The sequence below is a fragment of the Bos taurus genome, chromosome 19 (assembly GCF_002263795.3).
Source record: "Bos taurus isolate L1 Dominette 01449 registration number 42190680 breed Hereford chromosome 19, ARS-UCD2.0, whole genome shotgun sequence".
Classification (NCBI taxonomy): domain Eukaryota; kingdom Metazoa; phylum Chordata; class Mammalia; order Artiodactyla; family Bovidae; genus Bos; species Bos taurus.
Window position 1 is genome coordinate 11,078,229 of NC_037346.1, and position 13,899 is coordinate 11,092,127.

A 13,899-nucleotide genomic window follows, 5' to 3' on the forward strand; every position below is an offset into this window, starting at 1 on the left:
CCCGATTGTGAGTGTCTTCTATTATACTAAAGCTGCAGGTTTTAGAGCTCCCTAGGGCCAGTTCCCTCTGTTTCTCAACATTCCCTCTCTAGGTGATCACATTCATTCACAAAGATGTAAATACCATCCACCCTGATAATCCCCAGATTTATACTATAAACCCAAACCTCCACCACATCATAAAAGTTACTTTGTCCAAAAACTGATTTCTTGATCTTTACCCCAAACCTGCTCCTTCTCTAGACATCTGTATGCTGTACCCTGAGGCTCATGTCATCAGATACTGCTTTAATTGTAGGGACCTCCTGGTTCCCGTATGTAATCCATCACCAAATTCCCAAACACATTGTAGATGTGCCCACTTCTGTCCATTTCTACTGTCACTACCCTAGTCCAAGTGACCATTGTCTCTCACCTGGGCTATTATTGCTCTAGGTCCTGGTGGCTCAGTGGTCAAGAATCTGTTTGCCAATGCAGGAGACGCAAGAGAGACAGTTTCAACCCCTGGGTTGGGAAGATCCCTTAGAGGAGGAAATGGCAACCCACTCCATTATTCTTGCCAGGAAAATTCTGTGGACAGAAGAGCCTCAAGGGTTACAGTACATGGCGTTGCAAGGTGTCGGACTTAACGATTGAGCGTGTACACATGCACACATATCCTGTGGATTCTCTTCTCTAATAGCTGGTGAGATGTCCCAAGTAAAAACAAAAAAAATCAGATACTATCATTCCTCTGATTAAAAATCCTTCAATAATTTCCCCTTGCACTTTAGAACAAAATTCAAACTGCCTCGTTCTGTATATTCTGACCTGCTTGTTCCTCTTCCATCTTAATCCCAGTTTTTTGCTCCTGTCTATACTCCAGTTGATACTGATCTTCAGTTCTTCAAGTAAGCCAAAATCCTTCCTGCCCCAGGGCTTTTGGACCTGCTGGTTGCTCTATCTGGAATGTTTTCCTCTACTTCTTGCCCTGTAAACTGATTCATCTTTCAAATTTCAGCACAAAGATCACTCTTCCTAAACCGCCTTCCATCCAAATTAAATTAGTTCCCTCTAGTGAGTTCTCTCTCAACATCCTTTTCTTTTGTATCATTCATTACAGTCTTTTAAGTAAATAAATACGTATATGTACGAACGCATGTATAGGTATGTGTGTTTATGTGTGTGCACATAAAATGCCTGCCTCTTCCATTAGGTTGTGAAATTCATGAAGACAGGGACTCTTTCTATCTTGGTCACCTCTGCGTAGCCTACACTTTGCATGGTGTCTAACACATAATGTGTGCTTTATTAAATATTTGCTGAACTAATTAGTGAAAGTCTGCTTTTCCACCAATACTCTGTTTCTGAAAGCAACCCTTCTAAGAGTTCTTTTATCTTTCCAGATATGAAAACATATGATTAAAGAGAAAAGAGTTCCAACATGATCGCATTTTAGTATGTTTTCCTAGTACAAATTTTTACATTTGAATTAAATCTAATAAAAATAGCTTTAGAAAGATAATTAAAGAGAAGTAGGGGCTGCTGTCTATGGGGTCGCACAGAGTTGGACACGACTGAAGCGACTTGGCCGCAGCAGCAGCAGGGCCTAGATAATAATTAAAAGATAGTAAGAAAAAAAAGTTGAGATTTGACAATAACAAAGTACGTGTTACATAGAAAGAAGCCATTACCATGTAGAACTTCAACACAGTAAATTTTGCTGAGCATTTATTATACACCAGGTCATGTGGCTCATGTCCGTAATGATTTGCCAGCACCTTTTTATCACTTTGTTCTATTTCTAATTTATTTTTTAATTGAAGGATAATTGTTTTACAGATATCAGTAAGTTTTAAAAGGAAGGTGGTAAAGATTTCTTTAGTAAAACTGTTAAAAAGTGGTTAATTGTGTTACAAAGAAATACTTTATTTAGGAGTAGGAAAAATACTTATGTTATTTCACAAAGGTGTTGAATTTTTAACAAGTTGATTTTAGTAGTCCCGCTTTCAGAAGAAGAAATGCACATTTTGCTCAGTCCTTATTTATAGCAATGGTAGTTAATTAAAAAATCCAAAATTATTTTTTAGCAAGCCAGTAGTTTCGCATTTATTCAAGTTAGCCTTGTCTCCATAGGCACAGAGGACCTGAATTGTCATTCTAATGTATTTTTTTAATTGAAGTATATTCGAATTGTGCTTCAATTCATTGCATTAAAAAAATCTGTTTAAAAAAAAAATCCCAGTGTTTCAGCTGGTATTAAGAGTAGTGTTTGGTATTAACAAGAGGGTCTGAGATTTTACACACTTTTTTTTTTTTTAATTATGCTGGGTCTTTTTTGTGGCACAAGGGCTTCTCTCGTTGTAGCACAGGGACTCTCAAGTTGCAGTGCGCAGGGTTAGTTGCCCTGTGGCATGTGGGATTTATTTCCCCAGCCAGGGATTGAACCCTCATTCCCTGTATTGGAAAACAGATTCTTAACCACTGGACTATCAGGGAAGTTCCTGAGATTCACGCTCTTGATTTGGTATTTTCTTGAGCTGTGTTATAACATAGTCCACACTATTGCTTTGTTGGGAAACTTATTTTCCAGCCCTGCAGTAAGTTCACTTAGGCATGTTTTCTGCATTCCAGATTATTTCAGGCAACAGTTCTGTGAAGTATTCATGTATTATATTAACATAGGTTCCCATTTTCCTGACTGTTTTTCAGTGTTTGTATTCTTTGCTACCAATTCTCTGATCCCAAAATGAATGCCACATGTTTAGGTTTTTCTTATGGTAGTGCCTCACCTTTGGTGCCAGTTTTTATATCAGGTATGGCTGTGTAATAAACCACCCCAAAACACAGGGATTTAAAACAGTTACGTATTCTCACTAGTGTACCTGCAGGTCAGCTAGGAGTTAGTCAATCTAGTCACTGTAAACTGTAGTATGAGTAGAGGTGTATTTTGTATGATTCTCATCCCTCTTTCGACCAGTGAACCAGTCAAGGCATATTCTTGTGATGACAGAAGCACCAGAGGACAAGCTAAATTATATGTGAAATATATAAGTATTCTTCAACCTTCTGCTTGGCCAAAGCAAGTCACAAAGCGAGCCTGATTCAAGGGTTGGAGAAGTATATTTCACCTCTAATAGGAAGAACTACAAAGTCTGGATAAAGGGAGGAATGAACAAAACATTACAGAGCTACAGTAATCAAAACAGTATGGTACTGGCATAAAGACAAACATGTAAACCAATGGGAGAGAATAGAAAGTTCAGAGATAAATTCTTGTGTATATGTTCAAATGACCTTTGACAAGTGTGCCAGGACCACTCAGTGGGGAAAGGACATTCTCTTCAAAAAACGGTGTTGGGAAAACAAGTATTCACATGTAAAAGAATGAACTTGGACCCTTATCTTATACTATATACAAAAAATAACTTAAAATTAATTAAAAACCTAAATGTAAGACCTAAAACTATAAAGCTCCTAGAAAAAAAATATTGGAAAAGCCTCATGTCACTGGATTTGGCAGTGATTTTATGGTTATGGCACAAAAACATAGGCAACAAAAGCAAAAATAGACAAATGGGACTATATCCAACCTAAATTTTTTTTTGCATTATGGATTGGAGAGAATATTTGCAATCATGTATCTGCTAAGGTGTTAATAGCCAGCATTATAAAGATTGGAAGGACTGATGCTGAACCTGAAACTCCAATACTTTGGCCACCTCATGCAAAGAGTTGACTCACTGGAAAAGACCCTGATGCTGGGAGGGATGGCAGAGGATGAGATGGCTGGATGGCATCACTGACTCGATGGACATGAGTTTGGGTGAACTTCGGGAGTTGGTGATGGACAGGGAGGCCTGGCATGCTGCGATTCATGGGGTCGCAAAGAATCAGACACGACTGAGCAACTGAACTGAACTACAACTCTACAAAATATCAAATAACCCAATTAAAAAATGGGAAAAATACTTCAATAGATATTTCTTCAAAGACTACATATAAATGGTCAATAAGCATAAGACAAGATGTTCAGGACTTCCCTGGTGATCCAGAGGCCGCCTGCCAATGCAGAGGGCACGGTTCTATCCCTGCTCTGAGAGGAATCCATGCTGTGAGGCAGCTGAGCCCGTGAGTTGCAACTACTGAAGTCTGCACGCTTAGAGTCTGTGCTCCGTAACAAGAGAAGCCACCGCAATAAAAAGCATGCACCACAACTAGAGAGTAGCCTTCTTTTGTGAAACTAGAAAAAACCCATGTGCAGCAACAAAGACCCAGCACAGCCAAAAATATAATAAATAAATCTTAAAAAAAAAGTTACTCAGTATCACTAATCGCAGAAATACAAATAAAAACGTGAAAGTCATTCAGTTGTGTCCGACTCTTTGTGATCCCATGGACTGTAGTCCATGGAATTCTCCAGGCCAGAATATTGGATTGGGTAGCCTTTCTCTTCTCCAGGGTATCTTCCCAACCTAGGGATCGAACCCAGGTCTCCCACATTGCAGGTGGATTCTTTACAAGCTGAGCCACAAGAAAAGCCCAAAAACATATTAGGTGGCTACTATTGAAATAAAGAATAGCAGATGTTACTAAGGATAGAGAAATTGGAACCCTTATGCATGATTAGTGAGATTGTAAAATAGTATAGTCACTGTGGAAAATGTTACGGGATTGCTCCAAAAATTGAAAACAAAATACCATATGATCCATCAGACCTTCTTCGGAGTGTGTATCCAGAATAATTGAAAGCAGGATTTTGAAGACATTTTGCACATCCATGTTCATAGCAGCAGCATTCTTAATAGCCAAGGGGTAGAACCAACACGAATATCCATTGATGGATGATGGCTAAGCAAAATGTGTTATAAACATACAGTGAGTTATTGTTCATCCTTTAAAAGGGAAGAAATCCTGTCATGTGCTACACTATGGATGAACCTTGTGGACATTATGCTAAGTGAAAGAAGCCAGTCACAAAAAGGCAAATATTGTATGATTCTCCTTATGTGAGGTATCTAAACAAAGGGGTAATTCTTGGTGGATTAAGTGATCTTGGTCTAGAGAGTTTAGTGCAAGGGTCAGATTGTGGAAGATCTAAAGTGCTGTGCTAAGGTTTTAGGGGTTTTTTGACTTAGTCCTGAAGGCATTGGAAAACTATTGATTTTGAGCCTCCCAGTTGCATGATTAGAATTAATTTTTAGATCGCTGGCAGTGTTGTAAAGAAAGGTAAATTAGAGATTTTAACAACTACTCAGACCTTAAAAGGACAACAAAAAAATTATCTAAGAACTGGAATCAGTAGGAATTAGTGATGGATTAGTTGAAGGTAGGAAGTTTGGAGAAATTGAAAAATTGGAGATGATATCTTGCTTGCACAACTCTGCAGATTTGATAAGAAAAGGAGAATGGTTAGGGGAAAAAAAAGATGAAATATGGATTTTATTCTACAGTATTTAGTACTATGTGTCAAGGACCTGTTCTATCAATACAGGGATACAACATTATATGAAGGAAACATATTCCTTCTCCAGCAGAGCTTACATTCTTGGTGACTATAAGAAATAAACTGTGTAATAAGTTAGATTTTGATTATTTCTTAAGCCAAAACAAATCCCAGAAGAACAATTTAAAGGAGGGTGATCAGTGAAGACCTCACTTAAAAGGTGTTTAAAAATCTGAGAAAGGTTGGTGAAGGTGAGTATAGCTATCTAGAGTGTTCCAGATGGAATAACAGTAGGTACAAAGGCCTGATGTGTTTAAGAAACAGCAGAGGGGTCAATTGAGGGAAAAGGGGGAAGTATTAGAGAACAATAAGTAAGAAATGAAATTGGAGAAATAAGAGTTATGGGGGGGATAGGCTGATAAAAGGTATCATAGGACGTAATAACTTTTATGGCGTTACCCAAGTGTGATTCTTTTTCCCTTAGGAATTATATATATATAATGTATGTATATAAGTTTATTTTCATGATTTAGGTCTTGTTAAGACAGTCTTTTAGTATCCTGTGCATAATTTTTGTTGTATCACTTAGCATAGCTGTAATTAAATGATTGAGATTAACATAGTGTCATGTGGTTTGCTACAAAACACTTTTTTAATAAAAGGAGTAACACTTGTCTTCACTTGGTTGTTTAATATAGAGTGCGTTTATGTCTTAATATAAGCAAATATCTATAGTCTTTGTAATTACCCAACCATAGTTATTCCAAAGGACTTAGGTTTTTTAATCAGAAGAAATGAGCTTAATTTGTTTTTAAATAATATAAATAATTTTATTTCCTGTAGTTATCACTTAAATCTCAATACAGCTAAAGCAAAAAAATAATTGGGTAAATGCATTGTGATATCTTGGATTTGATTCTGGAACAGAAAAAGGATATTAGTGGAAAACTCTGGTGAACAAATAAAAAACTGGAGTTTGTTGTAGTAATGTGCCAGTGTTAATTGCTTGTTTGACCAATGAAGCATGGCTATGTAAGACGTTAAGGAAAACTGAGTGAAGGGTATATGGGGACTTCCTATGTTTGTAACTTTTCTGTAAATTCAAAATTATCCTGAAAATAATTTAACAACAAAAGCTACTGGGATGGGGAAAATACAGTAATTACTTTTACTGTAACTTAATTTATTATACCCTTGTCTAGTCCAGAAAAAATTCAAGGGGTTTATAGATGTATACAATAGATTTCAAGCTTATTAATGGTTATAGCTTAAAGAATTCGTTCTTTAAGATGATTCTTAGGATAAGTGTTTGGAGAAGGAATAAGGTGAGTAAATTCTTCTTGGTGTATAATCTCATTCTCTTCTGGGCCACTCGACTTTTCTAAATTTTACCTTATGGATATATCTACTTTCCTCTTGGGAACTTTCATTTTCCAATCTGTATACCCAGTCATATCTAAATTTCCTAAGATGGTCTATCTTGCTTGTAACTTTGATTCTAGAATACCTTCAATTATAACACTCATCATTGCTTTAAAATATTCATTGGGGAGGGGGAGGGCAGCACATTAGCTGCTTGATTAATTGCATTCAGCCCAGTTTCAGAAATAATATGAGAAAATATGTTTGCATTTATTTTTTAATAAGGGAGAAATAAAAATTAGATCATTTTTAATTCTGTTGTATGCATAGATTTTTTTCATCAACATAACCTTTTTTTCCTTAAAAAAAAAATTGAAACTATACTAAACTGTACTATTACCTTTCCCATCAAACGCACTCCCCCTCCTTTATTTATTTTAGTGGCTATATTATCATTATGTGTGGGTGTACCTAACTTGTTTAACTGGTTCCTTTCTTTGCAGCTTTTCCTATTATAAACAGTGCTGTGAAGAACATTTCTTATAGCTAAATCTTTGCTTATATCTGTGATTTCATTTTTTTCCCTTTAGGTGATAAGGTAGAATTTTTGGGTTAAAGAGAATGTGCATTTTTGTGGTGTAACTTCTTAAAAAAGAAAAGCAAACTGACTTTGTTTTTGGCTATAAATCATTATTAAAATACTATTTTTTCTTCTTTATTAGTGAACACTTGTCCTGCTCTTTCACCTTTTTCTTGCATGGAGACAGCAATGTTTGTACCAGTGTGGAAATTAATCAACATCAACCTGTATACCTTCTTAGTGAAGAACATATCACCCTTGCTCAACAGTCTAATAGCCCATTTCAAGGTAGATTATTTTATGGGTATAGTTCCTTGATTTTTTTATTGTTGTTTCAAGAAAAAAAGCTTATTGGTAGAGATTAATGAGATTTCCCCCAGTCTTTAGCCTAATGGTGATTCTAATGTAGTTTACTTCTTTCCTGTTAGAGTACTACGTCAATTAAATAAATTTTTAATGCAAATATTATTTTTAAAAGTTCTTGTACATGAATGTTAGCATATTTTAAAGTGTTCTTTTAAATAGGCTATAGATGGTATACATGTTATATATATTCAAGGTTATCTTTTGTATCAGTTCACATAAGCCATGTTTAATGTAGGTACATAGGACTTTTGATATAATTCATACCATGAAAGTGGTTGAACTCTAGAGGAAATAATTTTGTAAGATTGATGATTAAAAAAAAAGTATTTGTTTGCAAGGACTGTGAGTTCTTACAAGTGTGTTCTTTGTAAGACAGTGTGTTCTTGTTTTAGTTCTAAGCTTCCTATTTGCTCTTTTAAAATTTATATGGCAGTATATAATAAGGACTTATATGTTGTTTTTCCTTAAATTGCTTTTTCTTAGTGGAAAGTCAAGAGAAATAGAAGGATATACGAATATTCACAGTTTATGTTGAAACTATCCATCTGAGATTTTTGGGTAGACAGAATCTTAAGTTTTATAATAAACTCGGGGTTATACTTTATCTTCACTTAATGAAGTACAGTAAATTCATTTTCTCTGGAATTGATCATTATGGGTTTCCTTTTCTTTGTTTGAATTGCGTAATTATTTGCCATACTATTCAGTGTCATCTTATTTGGTATAATTGTCTTCAGTTACTTACTTAATGTCTGTTTTGGGTTTCTAGTTATCTTAAGCCCATTTGGACTAAATGGCACTCTCACAGGACAGGCATTCAAGATGTCCGATTCAGCTACAAAAAAATTGATTGGTGAATGGAAACAGTTCTATCCTATCTCATCTTGTTTGAAGGAGATGTCTGAAGAAAAACAGGAAGATATGGATTGGGAAGATGATTCTTTAGCTGCAGTAGAAGTTCTTGTTGGTACGGATTCTGAGTATTAATCCTAAGTGGGAAATGTGTGACTATATGTATTAGTTAGCTTTTGCTGAATGATATAACTCTTTAATATCTTAGTGGCTTTTAATATCAAACATTTGGTTTTGCTTTCTTGTATCTTTTCATTCTGCAACCTAGGTTCAAGGAATATCCAGTATCTGGGACATAATATTCTTAAAAGAACAGAGGAATAATAGGAACTGAGCCTAACTATATTAAGTATATTTAATCTTCTGCTAGGATATGACATATGTGGCATGTGCTTACATTCCATTAGGTAAAAACTAGTATATGGCCAAGTCAGTCATTGGGGAAGGGAACTATAACCCACCTAGAGGGAAGCATGCTAAAGGTGAGAAGAAAATAATTGTGAATGAAGAATATTTGGAGGTGAGAAAGTTGACAGCCTGTGTGATGCAGTATCTTAATGTTTGGTAAAACTGTCGCCTCTGATGACTTGAAAGGCAGAAAATGTATACCTAAAGACCTTGTGGCTGATTAGCTCTGTCCAGGTCAGCTCTGCTTAGGTACGCTGTATTACATGCATCTTCCTCTTCAGGGACCTAAGTTAACAAGGTAAACTATATTTGAGACATGCTAATATGAAGGCAGAGGACGTAAAGTAGGAGAGGCTGTAGTGATCCTGCAAGTGTATCTGAAGTTCTTGTTGGGTCGCGGCATTTGTCACCTGCATGTAGATTCCAGAGCAAGGTGCACATCCAACCTAACAATGAGTGCAGATGTATACTCCACCTTAGAGAGATGTGGGAAGTGTGGGGAATATATGGTTGAGCAGATAATTGGGATTAAAGTTTGCAGCATTGTATTTAATGAATTCATATGGTAATGTTATATGAAGATTACCTTCTTTGTTTTTTTAATCGAAGGAGTATCAGTATTCAGTTTCAGTAAATACATTATCAGAGTAGTTGTGTCAGAAACAGGAACAAAACACAATAACATATATTAGACTTTTCAGATAGAGATATATAAAGAAGAAAATAAAAAGGTCCATAATTCTAGTGCCAGTTACCTTTGTTAAAGTTTTAAAATAAATTTGATCAAATTTGCAAATACAGTTTTTTTAAGTAATGCACATTCATGGTTAGAAAATCCAAAAGTGAAACAAGAAAGCTGCTTTCTTCTAAGTCTCTCTCACGAAGGGTAACCACTACCACCAGCTTCTTGTGGTTTCTTTTCAGAAAAACATTTTACCAGAAAGAGTGTATATTTATAAAAATACACTAAATGTATTTTATATTTAATGTATTTTTATTTTAACAAATGTGATCATTTTGTATCTGCTTTTCCATTATTGCACTTTTGAGTGAAACAAATCCCATTACAAACCCAAAGGTAATTGATTTTCCTCTTTTCCCCCCCTTTTAGCTGGTGTCCGAATGATCTACCCAGCATGCTTTGTTCTAGTCCCTCAGTCAGACATTCCTACTCCTAGCTCTGTGGGATCCTCTCACTGTTCAGCTTCTTGCTTGGGTGTCCACCAAGTGCCTGCTTCCACAAGAGATCCTGCTATGTCTTCGGTTACTCTTACACCACCTACATCTCCTGAGGAAGTCCAAACAGGTGTTGTACTAATCTGTTTTATTAGCTCTAGTGGTAAATCTGTTCTCTTGAATATAATAAACACTTAAAAATAATTATTTTGAAATAATTTCACACTTACTGAAGTGTTTGCCAAGTACCTTACAAAAAGCTCTACTCATTCACATTCCCAAATTGTAAATATTTGCTCCATCACCCTCTCTCTATGCATATATTCCTTAACGTGGGTTGTTTTCTGAACCATTTGAGGACAAGCTGCAGACATAATGCCTCATTATGCCTAAGCACTAAGTCTGTTTCCCAAAATTAAGGACTCTCTTCTATATGACTAACATTTAATCTTCCAAGTCAGGAAATTAACATTAATATAATACTACCATCATTGCCCATCTCCTGTTCAAATTTTTTTGCTTTTTGTATTTTAAGTGAAGTGACCTGCTTTTTTTCCTCAAAATGTAAGTAGGCTTACCAGATGGCTGGAGCAAGTTGTATGAGGAATCAAAGAAACAGAAAACAAAGTAATACTCTTTTAAACCTGCCTTTATTCTCCTACAATCAATTTTTTTTTGTTTTCAGTTGATCCTCAGTCTGCCCAGAAGTGGATCAAATTTTCTTCAGTATCTGATGGCTTCAGCTCAGATAGTACTAGCCATCATGGTGGGAAGATACCCAGAAAATTAGCAAATCATGTGGTGGATAGAGTTTGGCAAGAATGTAATATGAACAGAGCACAGAACAAGTATGTATTTTCATCTTCAAGTTTAAAAATTGCATGTTGGTAGTTACTTGCAGATAAGAGATTTGAAAGTATAAGTGGTCATTCTTATGATTTTAATTCAAAAAAATTGATTTTAAAAAATTCAATTTTACAAAAATTTTTATGAATTCTAAAGATTATATAATTTCAAATTTTAGGAGGAAGTATTCGGCTTCATCAGGTGGTCTGTGTGAAGAAGAGACAGCTGATAAAGTAGCATCCTGGGATTTTGTTGAAGCCACACAAAGAACAAATTGCAGCTGTTTGAGGTAAGTACTTTTTTTCCCCCAGTTGAATGATGTAAGTACATATATGTGTGTGATAGTTTCTTACGCCATTGCATACTTATGCCCCACTTTGTTTGAGATAAAAATATATAAACACAGTGTCAGGATTTTTCCCAAAAGAAAAAAATTTGAGGAAAATAAAAATTCAGTAATATGGAGCTAATTATAGAAGTACATAAAAATGTATGTCATAGATTCTTACACAGTTACCAGAGTTGGACTGTGAAAGCTTGAATTCACAGCCTAAAAGAATTTTATACTGAATTATGGAATATATAGTATCTATAAGGTAAGAGTAACACAAGTCTCTTGAGAAAACTGTTCATAAATAGCACTGTGGTTGAGAAATTTCTCCCAAGGGTCCTCATAAAAAAGATGATGCATGATATACTAGATAAAATTTTTCTCAATTTTTTTTATAGTAAATTCAATATTGGGTTTTGTGCAGCAGTTTCTTATAGCATCCCTTTGGTCAAGCTGTAGGTGAAATGCTGAACTAAGATTCAGAAAATAATATTATACAAGGGACCAAAGCTGTAAAAATACAGGCTTTCTAATAGACTATATTGATTGAAAGCTCAGTGGAAGAATGAATGTACATGGAATTCTTTAGGGACTTGGATGAGGTTTGGTTATCAAGGGATGCAGATTGTATTGCCAAGAGTTTATTATTTTAGTCTACAGATTAAAGGCAGATCATATGCTTTTGCAGATGAGTAAACAAATAATGGCACTGACACCCCCTAATCAAGGACTTGTGAATAAATACGGTTTGTTTATTGGTTGGAACCTGTGTCTCCTGCACTGACCAGCCACCTCTTACTGTCATGGTTGTGAGCCAGAGGGAAGGAGGCATGCAGGTTAGGGTCAGGGTTTTTCTTATATTAGCTTTGAGTACAGTGACACCCCTTCAAGTGTTCTGGTGTGTTTTTGCATAGATTAAATTTATGTTTATATAGATTTCTTTGGGTTAAAGACTACATTTTAAAATATTTGTCAACCTCGTTAAAAACTTGCCTCTGTCCAGAATGGGGGGAGCTCTCACACTGTGTGTGACAATCAAAGAGCACAACAGAAAGAAGAAACACTCCTCTCCTTTCCAACAAGGGTGAGGCCAACGAAAAACCATGGACTCTGTTTACTATACCCGTCCCATCTTCGTTTATTCCTCTATCAAAGTGTTGGCCTTCCCTTGCCATACAGGGAACTCACTCTTTGCTAACCATGTTTGTAGACCCCATATTGCTGTTCTCTGCTTATCCTGAATAAGTCCATCTATGCTGGGGGTGGGATGGAGGTGGGCCATGTGCTCAGTCATGTCTGACTCTTTTGCAACCCCATGGACTGTAAGTCTGCCAGGTTCCTCTATGAAATTTTCCAGGCAAGAATACTAGACTGGGTTGCCATTTCCTCCTCCAGGGATTCTTCCTGACCCAGGGACGGTTGGAACCTGTGTCTCCTGCACTGCAGGTAGATTCTTTACCCACTGAGCCATCAGGGAAGCGCCAGGTTGGGAGTGCAGGTGGGGATGGGGGCGAACAACAAAAAAAAAATGCACCTGTGTTGTTGATAGATTGGATTAAAAATATAGATGGATTAGTTCCTGTTGAACAGTTTAAAATAGTTAAAAGCTGTACTCACCTTGGAGGGAAAAATCAAACTTAGTTTTGAAACATAGGGATTCAGTGCATTATTTTGTCTGAGACCAGGGGTTGGCAAACTGATCTGTTGGCCAAATCTGGCTCACGTGGTTGGTATGGCCTGTGAGCGGAAATGATTTCAGTTTTAAATATTTGAAAAAAAAAATAGAAAATATTTTGTGAAAGTTACGTGAAATTCAAATTTTTGTGTCCATAAATAAGAATTTATTGGGACAGAGCCACATCTGTTCATCCATGTACTAACTGTGGCTGCTTTTACAGAGTTGATTAGTTACAGGAGAGACTGTATAACTCCTAGAGCCTAAAATATTTACCGTCTGGTCCTTTACAGAAAAAGTTAGCTAATCCCTGGTTTAAGACCACTAGAATGCATAATGGAATTAGGCTTTTCTTTCCCTGTATTGGCATGTTTTGGTAGCAGCTCTTCTGTTTTAGTTTCTAACCTAGGCTTTGCTTTATTCTTTTTGAAAGATTTAGGTTTTAAGGCTATTTGCCTGGATTAGTTTTAGAGGAAGACACTCCAAGTTCACATTGGTAAACATAAGTGTTAATTCTTGGTCTCTAAGCTAAACTTTTATTTTTAAAGACATACTTTGTCTCAGATTTCCAGAAATTCCTCCAGAATACAGAGATTTCATATGGTGAAATTTGATATAATCTATGTATTTGACTAACTTTGGTAATTTTACCCATCTAGTAAATAGTGTTTCTAATCATTTACTTTTTTACTATTGCATTTTGTACTTTAGATTCCTGCTCTACCCCTGCCCCTCCCCCCGAATCTGGTTCTTTTTTACTTAAGTAAGGCTTGAAATGGACTTTGAGCCACCATATGTGTGAGTCCTCTCCTGCCATAGAATATCAGAAGTAGGGCATACACTGATAACTGACTGTGCCAGTCAACGAGCTTATTATC

The 13,899-nt window shown here is 36.0% G+C and overlaps 1 protein-coding gene across 3 annotated transcripts in view; it reads left to right on the forward strand.

The window, feature by feature from the left end:
• The window catches only part of MED13 (mediator complex subunit 13), a 97,570-nt gene that overhangs the window by 21,168 nt on the left and 62,503 nt on the right, over positions 1–13,899 (forward strand). For all 3 annotated transcript variants that reach the window (XM_024980606.2, XM_059878403.1, XM_059878404.1), the window contains 5 exons: positions 7,510–7,655; positions 8,503–8,700; positions 10,105–10,299; positions 10,855–11,017; positions 11,194–11,304. In XM_024980606.2, the coding sequence (XP_024836374.1) occupies positions 7,510–7,655; positions 8,503–8,700; positions 10,105–10,299; positions 10,855–11,017; positions 11,194–11,304 (813 nt within the window). The remainder of the gene's footprint in view (positions 1–7,509; positions 7,656–8,502; positions 8,701–10,104; positions 10,300–10,854; positions 11,018–11,193; positions 11,305–13,899) is intronic.